General features: G+C 42.4%; 1 protein-coding gene across 1 annotated transcript; it reads right to left on the reverse strand.

Moving 5' to 3' along the window:
• Positions 1-13,481: 13,481 nt before the first annotated feature.
• On the reverse strand, positions 13,482-14,299 carry LOC123469614 (lysine-specific demethylase 4E-like). Its single transcript, XM_045168702.1, has 3 exons — positions 14,086-14,299; positions 13,933-14,011; positions 13,482-13,812 (listed from the first exon to the last, which is right to left on the reverse strand). The coding sequence occupies exons 1-3, from the start codon at positions 14,232-14,234 to the stop codon at positions 13,588-13,590; spliced, it is 453 nt and encodes a 150-aa protein (XP_045024637.1). The 5' UTR covers positions 14,235-14,299; the 3' UTR covers positions 13,482-13,587.

The raw sequence follows: 14,299 nt of genomic DNA on the forward strand, positions 1-14,299 counted from the left end.
CAGTCTTTACCCTAAAAGGTATCAAAAGTAAAGATAAGTTAACATAAAAGTTAAATTAATAAAAAATACCTTGCCAGATACCGATTCTTGTCCAGGAGCAATGTGGTACAACAGAATAGGCAACTTCCATTCTGGTAAAGGTACCAATGCAAAACCAATGTCTTTCATCAAAAATTGTTTGGATTATCATTTTTTTTTCCTGAAAAATATAAGAAATCAAACTAAATAACAACAAACAAAACAACTTGTGCCATAATTGTTTTCAGACACTTGAATCATCACTATTTCCTGGATAAAAGAGATTCCTGACATTGTTGCAATTGCATTTCCACCACCAAACATGCTTTTATCAGTACCCAAAAAAAAACAACATGCACTGCATATTAGGGCAATAAGGTACCTGAAAGATACAAATCATTAAAGTAAACTTAGCAGCAAAGATTCATTCTCACCTCTTTTTGTTCCACGCGTGAGCATCGATCAGACGGAAACGCCATACTTAATGAAACATTTGAAAGAAAAAGACTACTATAAGCAATGTTTAGAATTACCATGTTCTGAAAGGCATTCAGAGGTACTGACTTTCGGTCGAAATCTATGGTTACCTACTTGCCGTACACAGCTGGGCACATATCATGTCACTATATTTGCCGATTACACAAAGCCGAAGTTTTCTCTGTTTATTTCTGTGTACTAGTAACTTTGGGCCCGTCCAGGTCCGGGAGATAGGTGGCGCTAGCATATTTTAACGTTTTTTTCGCCATTTAATTCTTCCAAACTGTTAACGTTAAATTTTTGCCCGTCTACTCTTCAAGCTTTCTGCGTTCCCATTTTTTGCCCGCCGACCCGTTCACTGTCTACTTGCCAAGGTGTCCGACGCCTAGTTGCCCGTCCTCTTCCTCATAGTCTGCACGTCAACCTATTTTGCCTGCCAAAACGACCGCTGTAGGTGCCCGTCGTCCCAATCGGTGGCCCTGCCCGTTTATACCCTCACAGTCTCAGCCCGTCAAATCGCTACCTGTATCTGTCCGTCTAATCCCTCACAGTCTCTGCCCATCGGCCCAATCTCTGTCCACTAAAATGCCCGCTGTAGTGGACCGTCTGCCCTGTCCTTGTCCCTGCCCGCCCTCTCCATCACAGTTTCTGCTCGTCAACCCACTCGCTGCCCACAAAAAACCCGCTGTAGTTGCCCGTCAGCTCCCTAACAGTCTCTGGCCGTCAAGCTCCTCTCTGCCCGTCAACCAACAATGGATCCGCAAAAACGCCCAGTATAGTGACCCGTCAATCCTTTTGTTGCCTCTGTTCATTTCTCCCTTCTGAGTATCTGCCCGTCGACCCACTTACTGCCCTCCAAATTGCCCGCTGTAGTTGCCCGTCAACCCACTCTTTGCTTCCGCCCGTCGATCTACTTGCTGCCTTTGCCCGTCACATCACTCACAGCCTCTGTACGTCAACACCCTCTCTGCCCGTCGACGCACTCTTTGTCCGCCAAAACGCCCGCTGTAGTTGCCCGTCGACCCTATCGTTGCCTTGCCCGTCCGCCCCCTCATAGTCTGTGCCCGTCAACCCAATCTCTGTACCTGCCCGTCGACTAACTCTAACAGTCTCTGCCCGTCGACCCAATCACTGCCGGCCAAAATTTCCGCTGTATTTGCCTGTCGAATCACTCGCAGTCTCTGCCCGTCCTCCCACTCGCTGCCCACAAAAATGCTCAATGAAGTTGCCCGTCAACTGATATATTGCCTCTGGCTATCTAATCCCTAACAGTCTTTGCCTGTCGACCCCCTCCTGTGCCCGTCAACCCCCTCTTTGCCCGTCGATCAACAATCGATCAGCAAAAATAACCACAGTAGGGGGCCCGTCGACCATATCGTTGCCTCTGTTTACCATCCTCCTCACAGTCTCTGCCCGTCAACCCACTTACTGCCCACCAAAATGTCCGTTTTAGTTGGCCGTCAACCTATTTATGGCCCCTGTCCGTCGGCTCACATGCTGTCTCGTCCACCCGTCCTCTCGTCCGATTTCGTCCACCTTTTACGCATCTAGTCTTCCAAAAGCCTCATCCCGCCATTTACCTTAGCCAGTAGCCGGCGGCAACTTACAGCCAATCATAGGATGCGCACATTGCAAAAGACCCAAAACTCCTCCCACATTTTTCCTTAGATTTTTATAGAGTATAGACTAGTATACGGCAACCCGTCCCATGACGGTAATAGGTGAAGTCTAGTATTTAGTGTTGGTGTGGAAGGTCGGACCTTTTCTTAAATTTTTCAATCCACCTAAAGCCCCTTAATCCTTTAATAGCCCCTTAATCCATCTAAAGCCCCTTAATACACCTAAATCCTCTTAATCCACCTAAATCCGCTTAATCCACTTTAAGCCTCCTTATCCATGTTTAACCGCTGAATCCACGTAAAGCCCTAATCTACTTACAACTTATAAATCCACGTTTTGTCAAGTAGTACTCATACACGTAAAAAACAATGGATGAAAAACAAATCACGGATAAGCGCACTTTGAAACTGCCCCCAAGGCCATGCCTTGCTCCTTTCTTGGTCCTTTACCTGCAGATTTAGTGTCTTACCAATGCCCGTCGTTTCCAACCTGTCCGTTGTTTCCGCCCTGCCTGCGAGTCTCGCCCTGCCCGTAGGTCTACACCTGCCGGCCGTTTCCCCAAGTCCGTCCTTTTACCCGCCCTGTCCACGAAAATTCGAAAGAAAAAGGTTAAGCCTAACCGGCGGCAGTTCGAACTCTTTTCAGGTGGTCGAACTTTTTCCAGGCAGAAAAAGTTACGTGAACCCTCTCGAACCAATGGAACCACGTACACTGGAACAAAAGGGAACAATCTCTTAATGGTGTTGGAACGCACTCAATTGAGCTGTTAAGAAAAAAAATGCAATGGTGGTTCTTTGAGGGATGAAAAAAGGAAATGGTGTCTAAAGGTTGTTGGAACGCAGTCAATAGACATGTTAAGAAAACATGAATTGGTGCTTGTTTGAGGGATGCAACAGGGAACGGTCTCTTAAGGAGTTGTAAGAACTCAGTGAATTGGTGGTTGTTTGAGGGATGCAAAAGGGAAAAGTCTCTCAACCATGTTGGAGTGCAGTAAATGGATCTCTTGAGAACACAAAGAATAGGTGGTTGCTTAAGGGATGCAAAAGGGAACGGTCTATTAATAGTGTTGAAACACAGTCAATTGAGCTGTTGAGGACAAAGAATTGATGGTTGTTTGAGGGCTGCAAAAGGGAATGGTCTCTCAAGGGTGTTGGAACGCAGTCAAAATGTCCTGTTGAGAACCAAATGCAATGGTGGTTGTTTAAAGGAAGCAAAAGGAAACAGTCTCTGAAGGGTGCTGGAATGCAGTACATGGAACTGGTGGGAATACAACGCATTAATGCTTGGTTTATAAGATGCAAAAGGGAACGGTCTCTTATTTTTGATGAAACGCAGTCAAATGAGTTGTCCAGAACACAATGTAATAGTGGTTGTTAGAGAGCTGCAAAAGGGAACGGTCTCTTAAAATTGTTGGAACGCTGTCAGTGGAGCTGTTGAGAACAAAATGCAAGGTGGTTGTTTGAGAGGTGCAAAAGGGAACAGTCTCTTAAATCAGCAGTAGTCAGGGTAGCTGTTGAGAACAGTATCTAATAACTGTGGTTTGAGGGCTGCAAAAAGGAACGGTCTTCTAAAAGTGTTGGAACGCTGTCAGAGGATCTGTTGAGAACAAAATGCTAGATGGTTGTTTGAGAGGTGCAAAAGGGAACGGTCTCTTAAATCAGCAGCAATCGGGGTAGCTTTTGAGAACAGTATCTAATAGCTGTGGTTTGAGGGCTGCAAAAGCGAACGGTCTCTTAAAAATGTTGGAATGCAGTCAGTGGGGCTGTTGAGGACAGTAGGCAATAGTGATTGTTTGAGGGCTGCAAAAGGAAGCGGTCTCTTAAGAGTGTTGGAACACAGTCAGTGGAGCTGTTGAGAACAGTATGCAATAATTTTTGTGGGCTGCAAAAGGGAACGGTCTCTTAAAAGTCTTGGAACACAGTCAGGGGAGCTGTTGAGAACAGTATGCAATAGTGGTTGTTTGAGGGGTGCAAAAGGGAATGGTCTCTTAAAAGTGTTGGAACGCAGTCAGTGGAGCTGTTGAAAACACAAAGAATAGGAGGTTGTTTGAGGCATGCAAAAGGGAACGGTCTATTAAGGGTGTTGGATACAGTCAATGGAGCTGGTGAAAACACAATGAATTGGGGCTTGTTTGAGAAATGCAAATGGGAACTGTCCATCAAAGGGGTTGGAATGCAGTTAAGGAAGCTGTGAACAACACAATGAATTGTTGGCTGTTTGAGTAATGCAAAAGGGAATGGTCTCTGAAGATTGTTGGAACACAGGGGCGTTTCTCAAGGGCGTTAAAAAGGAGTCAATGCAGCTGTTGATAACACAAAGAATAGGTTGTTGATTAAGGGATGCAATAGGGAATGGTCTCTGAAGATTGTTGGAACGCAGGCAATGGAGCTGGTGAAAACAAAATGAATTGGGCTTGTTTGAGGGATACAGAAGGGAACAGTCTTTCAAAGGTATTGGAATGCAATCAATTGAGCTAATCAGAATACAATGAATTGGTGGTTGTGTGAGGGATGCAGAAGGGAACGGTATCTTAAAAGTGTTGGAACGCAGTCAGTGAAGCTTTTGAGAACAGTAATCAATAGTGGTTGTTTGAGGGCTCCAAAGGGAACGACCTTTAAATGGTGTTGGAAGGCAGTCAATGGAGCTGGTTAGAACACAATGAATTGGTGGTTGTTTGAGGGATGCAAAAGGGAACGGTCACTGAAGGTTGGTGAAAAGCAGTCAGGGGAGCTGTTAAAATACATGGTAATGTTGGTTGTTTCAGGGAAGCAAAAGAGAACGGTCTCTTAATTTTGTTGGAACACAGTCAAAGGAGCTGTCCAGAACACAAATTAATAGTGGTTGTTTGAGGGCTGCAAAAGGGAACGGTCTCTTAACGTATTGGATAGAGTCAATGGAGCTGGTGAAAACACAAGGAATTGAGGCTTGTTTGAGGGATGCAAAAGGGAACGGTCTCTTAAAAGTGTCGGAACGCAGTCAAGGGAGCTGTTGCGAACAGTATTTAATAGCTGGGGTTTGATGACTGCAAAAGGGACCGGTCTCTTAAAAGTGTTGGAAAGCAGTCAGGGGAGCTGTTTAGAACAGTAAGCAATAGTGGTTGTTTGAGGGCTGCAAAAGGGAACGGTCTCTGAAGATTGCTTGGACGCAGTCAATGGAGCTGGTGAAAACACAAAAATTGGGTCTTGTTTGAGGGTGCAAAAGGGACAGTCTCTGAAGGGTGGTGAAACACAGTATTGAGCTGTTGAAACACAATGATTGGTACTTGTTTTAGGGATGCAAAGGACGGTCCCTGAAGGGTGTTGAAACACAGTCAGCTGTACACAAAATGAATTGGTGGTTGTTTGAGGGATGCAAAGGGAACGGTCTATGAGGGTGGTGAAAGCATTAGGGAGCTGTTAGGAATACATTGTAATGTTGGTTGTTTGAAGGAAGCAAAAGGGAACGGTCTCTTAATTTTGTTGGAACGCAGTCAAAGGAGATATTAAGAAAACAAAGATTAATGTGGTTGTTTGAGGGGTGGAAAAAGGAACGGTCTCTTAAAGTGTTGGAATGCAGTCAGTAGAGCTGTTGAGAACAAAATTGCAGTGATGGTTGTTTGAGGGGTGCAAAAGGGAACGGTCTCTTAAAAGTGTCGGAACGCAGTCAAGGGAGCTGTTGCGAACAGTATTTAATAGCTGGGGTTTGATGACTGCAAAAGGGACCGGTCTCTTAAAAGTGTTGGAAAGCAGTCAGGGGAGCTGTTTAGAACAGTAAGCAATAGTGGTTGTTTGAGGGCTGCAAAAGGGAACGGTCTCTGAAGATTGCTTGGACGCAGTCAATGGAGCTGGTGAAAACACAAAAAATTGGGTCTTGTTTGAGGGATGCAAAAGGGAACAGTCTCTGAAGGGTGGTGAAACACAGTCAATTGAGCTGTTGAAAACACAATGAATTGGTACTTGTTTTAGGGATGCAAAAGGGAACGGTCCCTGAAGGGTGTTGAAACACAGTCAAAGCTGTCAACAACAAAATGAATTGGTGGTTGTTTGAGGGATGCAAAAGGGAACGGTCTATGAAGGGTGGTGAAAAGCATTCAAGGGAGCTGTTAGGAATACATTGTAATGTTGGTTGTTTGAAGGAAGCAAAAGGGAACGGTCTCTTAATTTTGTTGGAACGCAGTCAAAGGAGATATTAAGAAAACAAAGATTATGTGGTTGTTTGAGGGGTGGAAAAAGGAACGGTCTCTTAAAAGTGTTGGAATGCAGTCAGTAGAGCTGTTGAGAACAAAATTGCAGTGATGGTTGTTTGAGGGGTGCAAAAGGGAACGGTCTCTTAAAAGTATTGGAACACAGTCAGTGGAACTGTTGAGAACAGTAAGCAATTGTGGTTGTTTGAGTGATGCAAAAGGGAACGGTCTCTAAAAAGTGTTGGAACGCAGCCAATGCAACTGTTGAAAACCCAAAGAATAGGTGGTTGTTTGTGGGATGCAAAAGGGAACGGTCTCTGAAGATTGTTGGAACACAGTCAATGGAGCTGGTGAAAACAAAAGGAGTTGGGGCTTGTTTGAGGGATGCAAAAGGGAACGTTCTCTCAATGGTGTTGGATACAGTCAATGGAGCTGGTGAAAACACAATGAATTGAGGCTTGTTTGAGGGATGCAAATGGGAACTGTCTCTTAAGGGTGCTGGAAAGCAGTCAAAGGAGCTGTTGAGAACATAAAGAATGTGTGATTGTTGAGTGATGCAAAAGGGAACGGTCCCTCAAAGGTGTTGGAATGCAGTCAAGGAAGCTGCGAACAACACAATGAATTGGTGGCTGTTTGAGGGATGCAAAAGGGAACGGTCTCTGAAGATTGTTGGAACACAGTCAAAGGAGCTGGTGAAAACAAAATGAATGGGGGTTATTTGAGGGATGCAAAAGGGAACGGTATCATAAAAGTGTTGGAACGCAGTCAGTGGAGCAGTTGAGAACAAAATGCAATGGTGGGTGTTTGAGGGGTGCAAAAGGCAACCGTTTATGAAATTAATTGGAATGCAGTCAATGAAGCTGTAAAAAAAACAAAGAATATGTGGTTATTTGAGGGATGCAAAAGGGAACGGTCTCTGAAATTTGTTGGTAAGCAGTCAATGGAGCTGACAAAAAGACAATGAATTGGTGGCTTGAGTTAAAGGAAGCAAATAAACAGTCTATTACAGTTGGCTATTGTATACGCAATTGCTTCAAATTAGTAAATTGTAATAGTTGACGGCGTAGAAAAATGTACGCATGATGTCGGCCATGTTGGAAAAGACGTGGAGATAAATTACGGAATGCAGGGTTGGGATTGGCTACAGCAAAAATCAGGTGACCCGCATGCAACCAATGGCAGCGTGCGCCTACACGAAATTTCTCGGACAAACAAACAGACAGACAGATACACAAACAAATCCCGCCCACAAATACCCCTTTCGCTTTATAAAAGTAGGAGGATGACAACCTATTTAGACCAAAGCAATGAGTGTTTAAACGGTGTATTACTTAGATTGGCAAGAGGGCGAGGAGAGCTAGCCAAGAATGACCTCCACTGCCTGTTCCCCACGTCGTCTGCTACTATCGACCGAGTCAATACACAACCAGAAATTGCTAATAAACTTTACTAAAAATTTTCTTTTTATGATTTAAAAAACATAACATAATTTATAAAAATGTTTTATAAAAAGTGTAAGAGTTATTTCATCAAATCTGTTTTATTTCTTTACCCGACCACTGGCATTTGTATCGGTAAAAAGAGGGCGCATTGAAGGGGAGATCAGGCTGAGGGAGAAATAATGGGCGGAGCGAGCACATAGATTTGTTTATTCTTTTAAATTTGTGATACTTATAATTAGAAAATAAAAGTTATAAAAATAAACTTTATAGTTAAGACTACGGGGAATAGCTTCCTGAAACTACTAGCTCCGGTAAGAGCAGATTCTAGTCCAAAATGTACATATTTTCCACCATTATCTAACATTTTAGCTGGTTTCAAAAGCTGTCGTCTTTTTCTTTTAACAACACGAATCATTTAAGCTGGAGGATCACGAGCTGGTGTAGTTATCTGGTTTCTATAGAACGCATGTTATCGTAAGAAGTGTGTGTATCTCAATACTGGTTAAAGGTAAAGGTTTACCTTTGTATTGAAAAGTGATAAATTTATTTTAAGAACAATTAATTATTATTTAAATGTTAAATTTACGGATCTCAGCAATAAAGTTATTTGGAAATTATTACCTAATCTCTGCTATCATATACACATAAGTAAATGTACATTTTCTCTAAGGTTTCTTAAAACAAGAATTTCGAGACATAAAGGCATAATCTTCATGATCACTGTCATTCTCTGAATCCGCCAAAGGCACTGTATTAACATTATCGTTATTACATTAACATTTACATTTGTGCATTATTATTAAAATTATCTGCAATAAAGAATGGTTATCGGATTTATTGAAAATACAAAAATCATATTAAAGGATTTTATATACCAGTCTTGCAGCGGGCGCGCTCAACGTTTGAGCGGCGCACAACTCAACTAATTTTGAGCGTGGGAGGTGCGCCGCACCAAAAAGTTTGAGCGGTGAACGCTCAATCTTCCTCCCAAACTCATGGGCGCCACCATGCAGTCCCACACAAAATGCTCTGTTTCGACGTTGTCATTGCAGTCGTCTTCAGTTGGGCATTTGAAAGAATAACAGACACTCCTGAGTGCTGACATTTCAATTATAAATTAAAAGACAGCTTAATTCACAACTAAACATGTCTAGTTGTGATGAAACTGAAAATGATGTTGAAAATGTTGAAGACACAAGTTTGAGGTAAAATTTTTTTTTTTAAGTTTAAGTGTATTTGTATACTTTAGTCTGAACTAAATTGAACCTTTGTTTTTTTACAGTAATAGTGATAAGAAGGTAGACATTTCTGCTGAATTCTTTGAATATCTTGGTGACGTACAGGGAAATAAAGCTAGGTTTTACAAATGTTTGTTTAAAGGCTGCAAGACAAAAGTTAAGAAAGATGGCACACTAAAATACCTCATTGTGAAAAATGATTCCAGATATAATGTGAAGAAACTTTTCTTGTAGGATATACAGTACCCGCCCTTAGTATCCGAACGCTAGGGTCATTTAACCCAGCGTCTTATGGCGAATGTTTTGTAGCGTGGATAGGGAAATGGGGTAGTAAAAATTAAAATAAAGCAACAACAAAATTTTCTAGTGTTAAATAAACAATAAGCTATCCAGTACAATTTCTTTTTACTTTTTACCTACAAGATTTGTTGACTAGCATGTTAGTCATTAAATATGCGAACACCAATTCCCTCTATGGGGTGCCAAATGACACAGGGACTCGTTTTATAATTTTTTTGTATTACAAAAAAAAACTTTCTGATTCCCCAAATTATACAGTTTAATTGAATATTCATTATGCTATATCCCCGTATCTGTTATTATACTAGGAGTCCTCACTGCGTTCGGAAAGTTCCCGATAGGGTGTGGGCTCTCTAGTTCCAGAACTGGATGATGAAGCAGAAGAAACAGCCCTCGTAGATGTACCGGGAGTAGTAGTGGTGGCTGGGCCACCAGTGATGAAGCAGAAGAAACAACCATCGTAGATGTAGCGGGAGTAGTAGTGGTGGCTGGGCCAACAGTTAGAGCCAGTTTGGCAATATCGGCGGTCGAAGTTGGAGCTCCAAATGAAAAACCTAGCAAACGTTATGTAGACATTTTGTCAACGAAAAATGAAATTTTGTGCTCAGTACTACTGGCTGAGGGATCAGTGGTTGATGCGAAACTGACCAAAGCTGCAGGCTCCACTAGCTGGTGTTGCCGCAGCGGTGGGAGCTGGCTGTCCGAACCAGAACCTTTCAGTGGCACTCGTAGCAGCTAGCTGAGCAAAATAAAGAATACCGTCAAGTGCAGATCAAAAACCTTTTGTGGTAGATGTTGTAGTAGAATGGGTTGCATCTGGTTGACCGAAACTGAGACCTGTCGACGCTGGTGCGATAATCTGGCCGAACCTAAGGCCACCTTGGGGGCTGGATTTGACTGATCAAACGCCGGCTGGCCTGTTGCCTAACCGACGGCCAGCCGAGCTACTGCCTGTTCGAAGGCCGGCTGAGCTGCTGCGTGTTTAAAGGCTGGCTGGGCTGATGCTTGTTCATAGGCTAGTGAGTTGACTTGTTTGTCCAAATGAAGGTGCTGGAGCTGTTGATACATCTAATGGAAATGGTGATGCTGACAAAGTGGCCATTAGACCAAAGGAGAATGACAGGGTGGTAGCTGGCTGCTGAGCAGCTCCAAACGAGAGGGCTGTAGCACTCTGACGAAAACCAAAACTGTTGGCTGCTGTTAGCAGCACAAAATGCTGGAGCCACTGTAATAGCTGCAGGTTGTCCCAATCCAAATGCTGAAATAGTTCCTGCAGAGGTTCCATATCCAAAAGTTGACGGTACAGATGGCCCAAATGTTGGCGCTGCAGCAGCCGACGTATCAAGAGTGTCCAAATGCTGATCTTAGAGTAGGAGTGGTGACTCGGCAGTGCCCTTCTCGCCAGTTCCTCAAATGCCGTCATCTGAAAATGTGAGGTTTACATGTGAAGTAAAACACAGGTTGCACACTCTTCTCAAATAGGAAACTTACATTCATGGTCTGAAATTTCTTGATGTCAGTTATTGGTATGTACAGTATCCTGCACAAAAATCCGAACACCGATTTAATTTTGTTAAAACCACCTATTGGCAAGGTAGTGGGTTTTTTGTTTGTTTTTCTTTAAGGGGGAGGGTAGAAGGGGTGATGGACACGTCAGGGCAGGGTTGGGTAAGTCTAGACATTTTTTTATGCCTTAAGGTATTACGCTTTAAGGCAAGTTACAGGTCGGGACAATTTTTCCAACCCCCAGGGTGATGTGTTTTTTTAAAACGACAATTGGAAATTTAGGGCTTGGGCTTAGTAATGTTTCTTACCGAAACAATTTAGCTTATGTTTCAGCTGCCTGTGAATGTTTACGTCGTTGTCAATGGCGTAGGTGAAGCGTTTCTGAATGTGATGCTGGAGATCGGTGTTCGATTCTAGATGAGGTGATGAATAATTGTGGATACCTTACGATAAATTCTCGATTATATATGAAAAAAATTTTATCGAGTAATAAGTGCTTTTTTCTTTAATTTTATATTTTAAAAAATAATAAATCCCTTCGTTTTGAAGTAATTAATATTCCCAGCATATTCGAATGAAGAATGTTATAACGATACCAAATATTTTCGCAATTCCGTATCAGGAATCGAACACTGATCTACGGCCTCGCAATCAGAACCTCTACACATATGCCATCGGTATTGACACCATTGTGCACAGGCAGCTATCTAATTTATTTGGGTAAGGAATATTACACAGTCTAAGTCCAACATTTCCAACTGTCGTTAAAAAATAACACACCACCCTGGGGGTTGCAAAAATGTCCCGACCTGTTACTTGCCTTAAAGCGTAATACCTTAAGGCATAAAAAAATGTCTAGACTTACCCAACCCTGCCCTATGTGTCCATCACCCCGGCTACCCTCCCTCTTAAAGAAAAACAAACAAAAAACCCTTTACCCCGCCAATAGGTGGCATTAAAAAATTAAATCGGTGTTCGGATTTTTGTGCAGGATACTGTACAAATACCGTAGCTGCAGTTGCCAATGAGATGGGTGTTACGCTAACCAAACACGTATTTCTGACTAGTAGAAGCATATGTTACGTTTTTTTAGTGGTACGACATTGGAGTTTCATTCACGACTGATATACGTCATTGCGTAATGCAACTATTGATTTACCTGAAGAATAAAAGAATGGCAAACGAAAATAAACAATAACGAAATTCAATTTCTGATATCACCTCTTCAGTTATTTACCATGACCATGGAAAAAACACGTAGTAAATATTCGATTGAGGTACTGTACTTATTGGCTTCATTAAGGCTCCATGTCAATGATGCAGAGATTCTACTGTGTGACAAATTGCAAATCCAAGTGTTGGTGTTTTTGGAAGACTTCGGTCATCATCATGAGTTCGATAAGCTCATGATCGTCACTGTCACTGCATTGTTGCATTCTACAATGAAGAATTGACTCGTATTGAAAATTGTGTTAACAAACTTGTCAAGTTGAAAATTGGGGGATACCTTTGCCCAAGTTTTATCTATCCTTGCTCTGCTTCATCCTTCCTGACACCAATTTCTAGATGAAACGATGGGCCAATCCGTATCAGTCTAGTATAAAGATGTCTAGTCCCAAACTGCTTGCAAGGAGGTAGGCGATGTCGTTTTTGACCCCACAACTCCATGGATCCCGGCTTGCCCCACGAAGATCAACATGCGCACAGTTTCAACCATGGTATACAACTTCGAAAAGCATGTTTCTTTCGATTTTCGACCACTGTCCCAAGAAAACGCTTGATCCATGTGTGGGAAACGGGAGTTTTCTGAACGCAAGTAGCATGCCAGTAGGGACTGATAAGGAACCCTTGTTAGATTTCGCTGTGTTTCCCTCGATCGAAACGCTTTCTAGCGGCGAAAAACTCAGAAAAAAAGAATCGCTGGAATGGACTCATAAGACACATCTGTAGATGTACATTTAAACCATTTCACACGCATTCACTGTGAACCGACCATACGGAAAAACTAGCCGGTCCGGAGGCTCATTCCGTTGTACACAGAACGACACCAATTTAAGCGTTCTAACTTGAAAGATAAAAAAACGTATAAAAAAAAACTGGGGACACTTTAGGAAAAATCGAATTCAATCACGCTGTCCAAACCGTCGAAAGGATCGCATCCAAAACCAGTCGTCCGAAAGATCATTCCGTCATGTATACAATGTCATTAATTTAAGCGTTCTGCCTTGAAAGTAGGAAAAACGTATAAAGAAAAACATCAGACAAAAGAAAAACCACCAAACGTGGACATCGCACGACACTAGATGTCGCCCTTAAAAAAGCGCCTTTGGGGACAAATCTCAGGAAAATGTGCATCGTGTACTTAATTCACACTAGGGGTCCTCACTGCGTTAAGAAAGTTCCCGATAGGGCTGGGGCTGTTTCTTTTGCTTGCACATGGTTCATGCGGTTCACGCGTTTTCTGGGTGTAGCATTCGAAAGAAACACTTTTGACAGAATTCCCTATCGGGAAACAAGTGAAGACGAATTCTTTTCCTTCACTCCTCTTTCTACCGTTTCCTCTGCTGGATTGCACTACAACTACGAAACAAGTGTGTTCTTCATTGTCATTCTCATCTTCCGTCTGATTGTGCGTGTTGCGTCATACAGTCACTACGGCTATATATAGTTACTCATAGCAAATGTTCCAGTCTTATGTTCCTTATGTCAACTTATATGTAATTCATAGACGTCTAGATCGGTACAAGTATAGACACACCGCAAGAATAAAAAACGTTACAATGAATTCGCCAAAAAAATGAAAATATGGAAAACACAGTACACTTCACAAATTGAAACGCGAGCTAACGGCTATAAACGATTCCGAATAGACGCAACTGCACCCTTCCCGAGCCTTGGCAAAGGGCAGCCACTCGGGAAAAGCAAAGTTTGTCGCTTGAGCCACATTCAAGCCGAAATTCACCACAAAATGGAAGGCTTCTGGGAAAGTGATGATGTAATCCCCCTTACACTGCTTGAAGCAGTGAAAGGGGATCGGTGGATCGTTTGCCTTAAAGAATTGTGGCATAACTAAAAAACATTTGTGCCTAAACGTATGTAATGAAGATAAGTGTAAAAAAAATACAGACAAAGTAACAAAGTAGAATTGAAGTGTAACTTAAAGTTCTGCAGATCGGCATTCTTCGTAAAAACTAGGAATGTTTTTACGGAAGAATTCCTTGAGCAGCACGCCGTATTTCTCGGCAACCCTAAGTAAAAGGAAAATTAGTGAAACAATGAGTATGAGTTATTGGGAAAAATAAGGTAAAAAAAGAATACTTACACCACCCAGTACTTCGGTTTTCCACTGTGATGGTAATTGATGGACGGCAAATTGACGTTTTCAACATGCCACCCTGTGTAGCTCATGGCGTGGCCCAATAGCAATTGGCATGTGTTAATACCAGGCATCTTGTTGTCCGGATTGTGCATGTCGCGAAATTCTTCTTTGAGAAACGGTAGAAACGTTTTATTCAACGGTGTTAGATGCCTAAACA

Source organism: Daphnia magna, linkage group LG2, assembly GCF_020631705.1.
Source record: "Daphnia magna isolate NIES linkage group LG2, ASM2063170v1.1, whole genome shotgun sequence".
In the NCBI taxonomy this organism is placed as follows: Eukaryota; Metazoa; Arthropoda; class Branchiopoda; order Diplostraca; family Daphniidae; genus Daphnia; species Daphnia magna.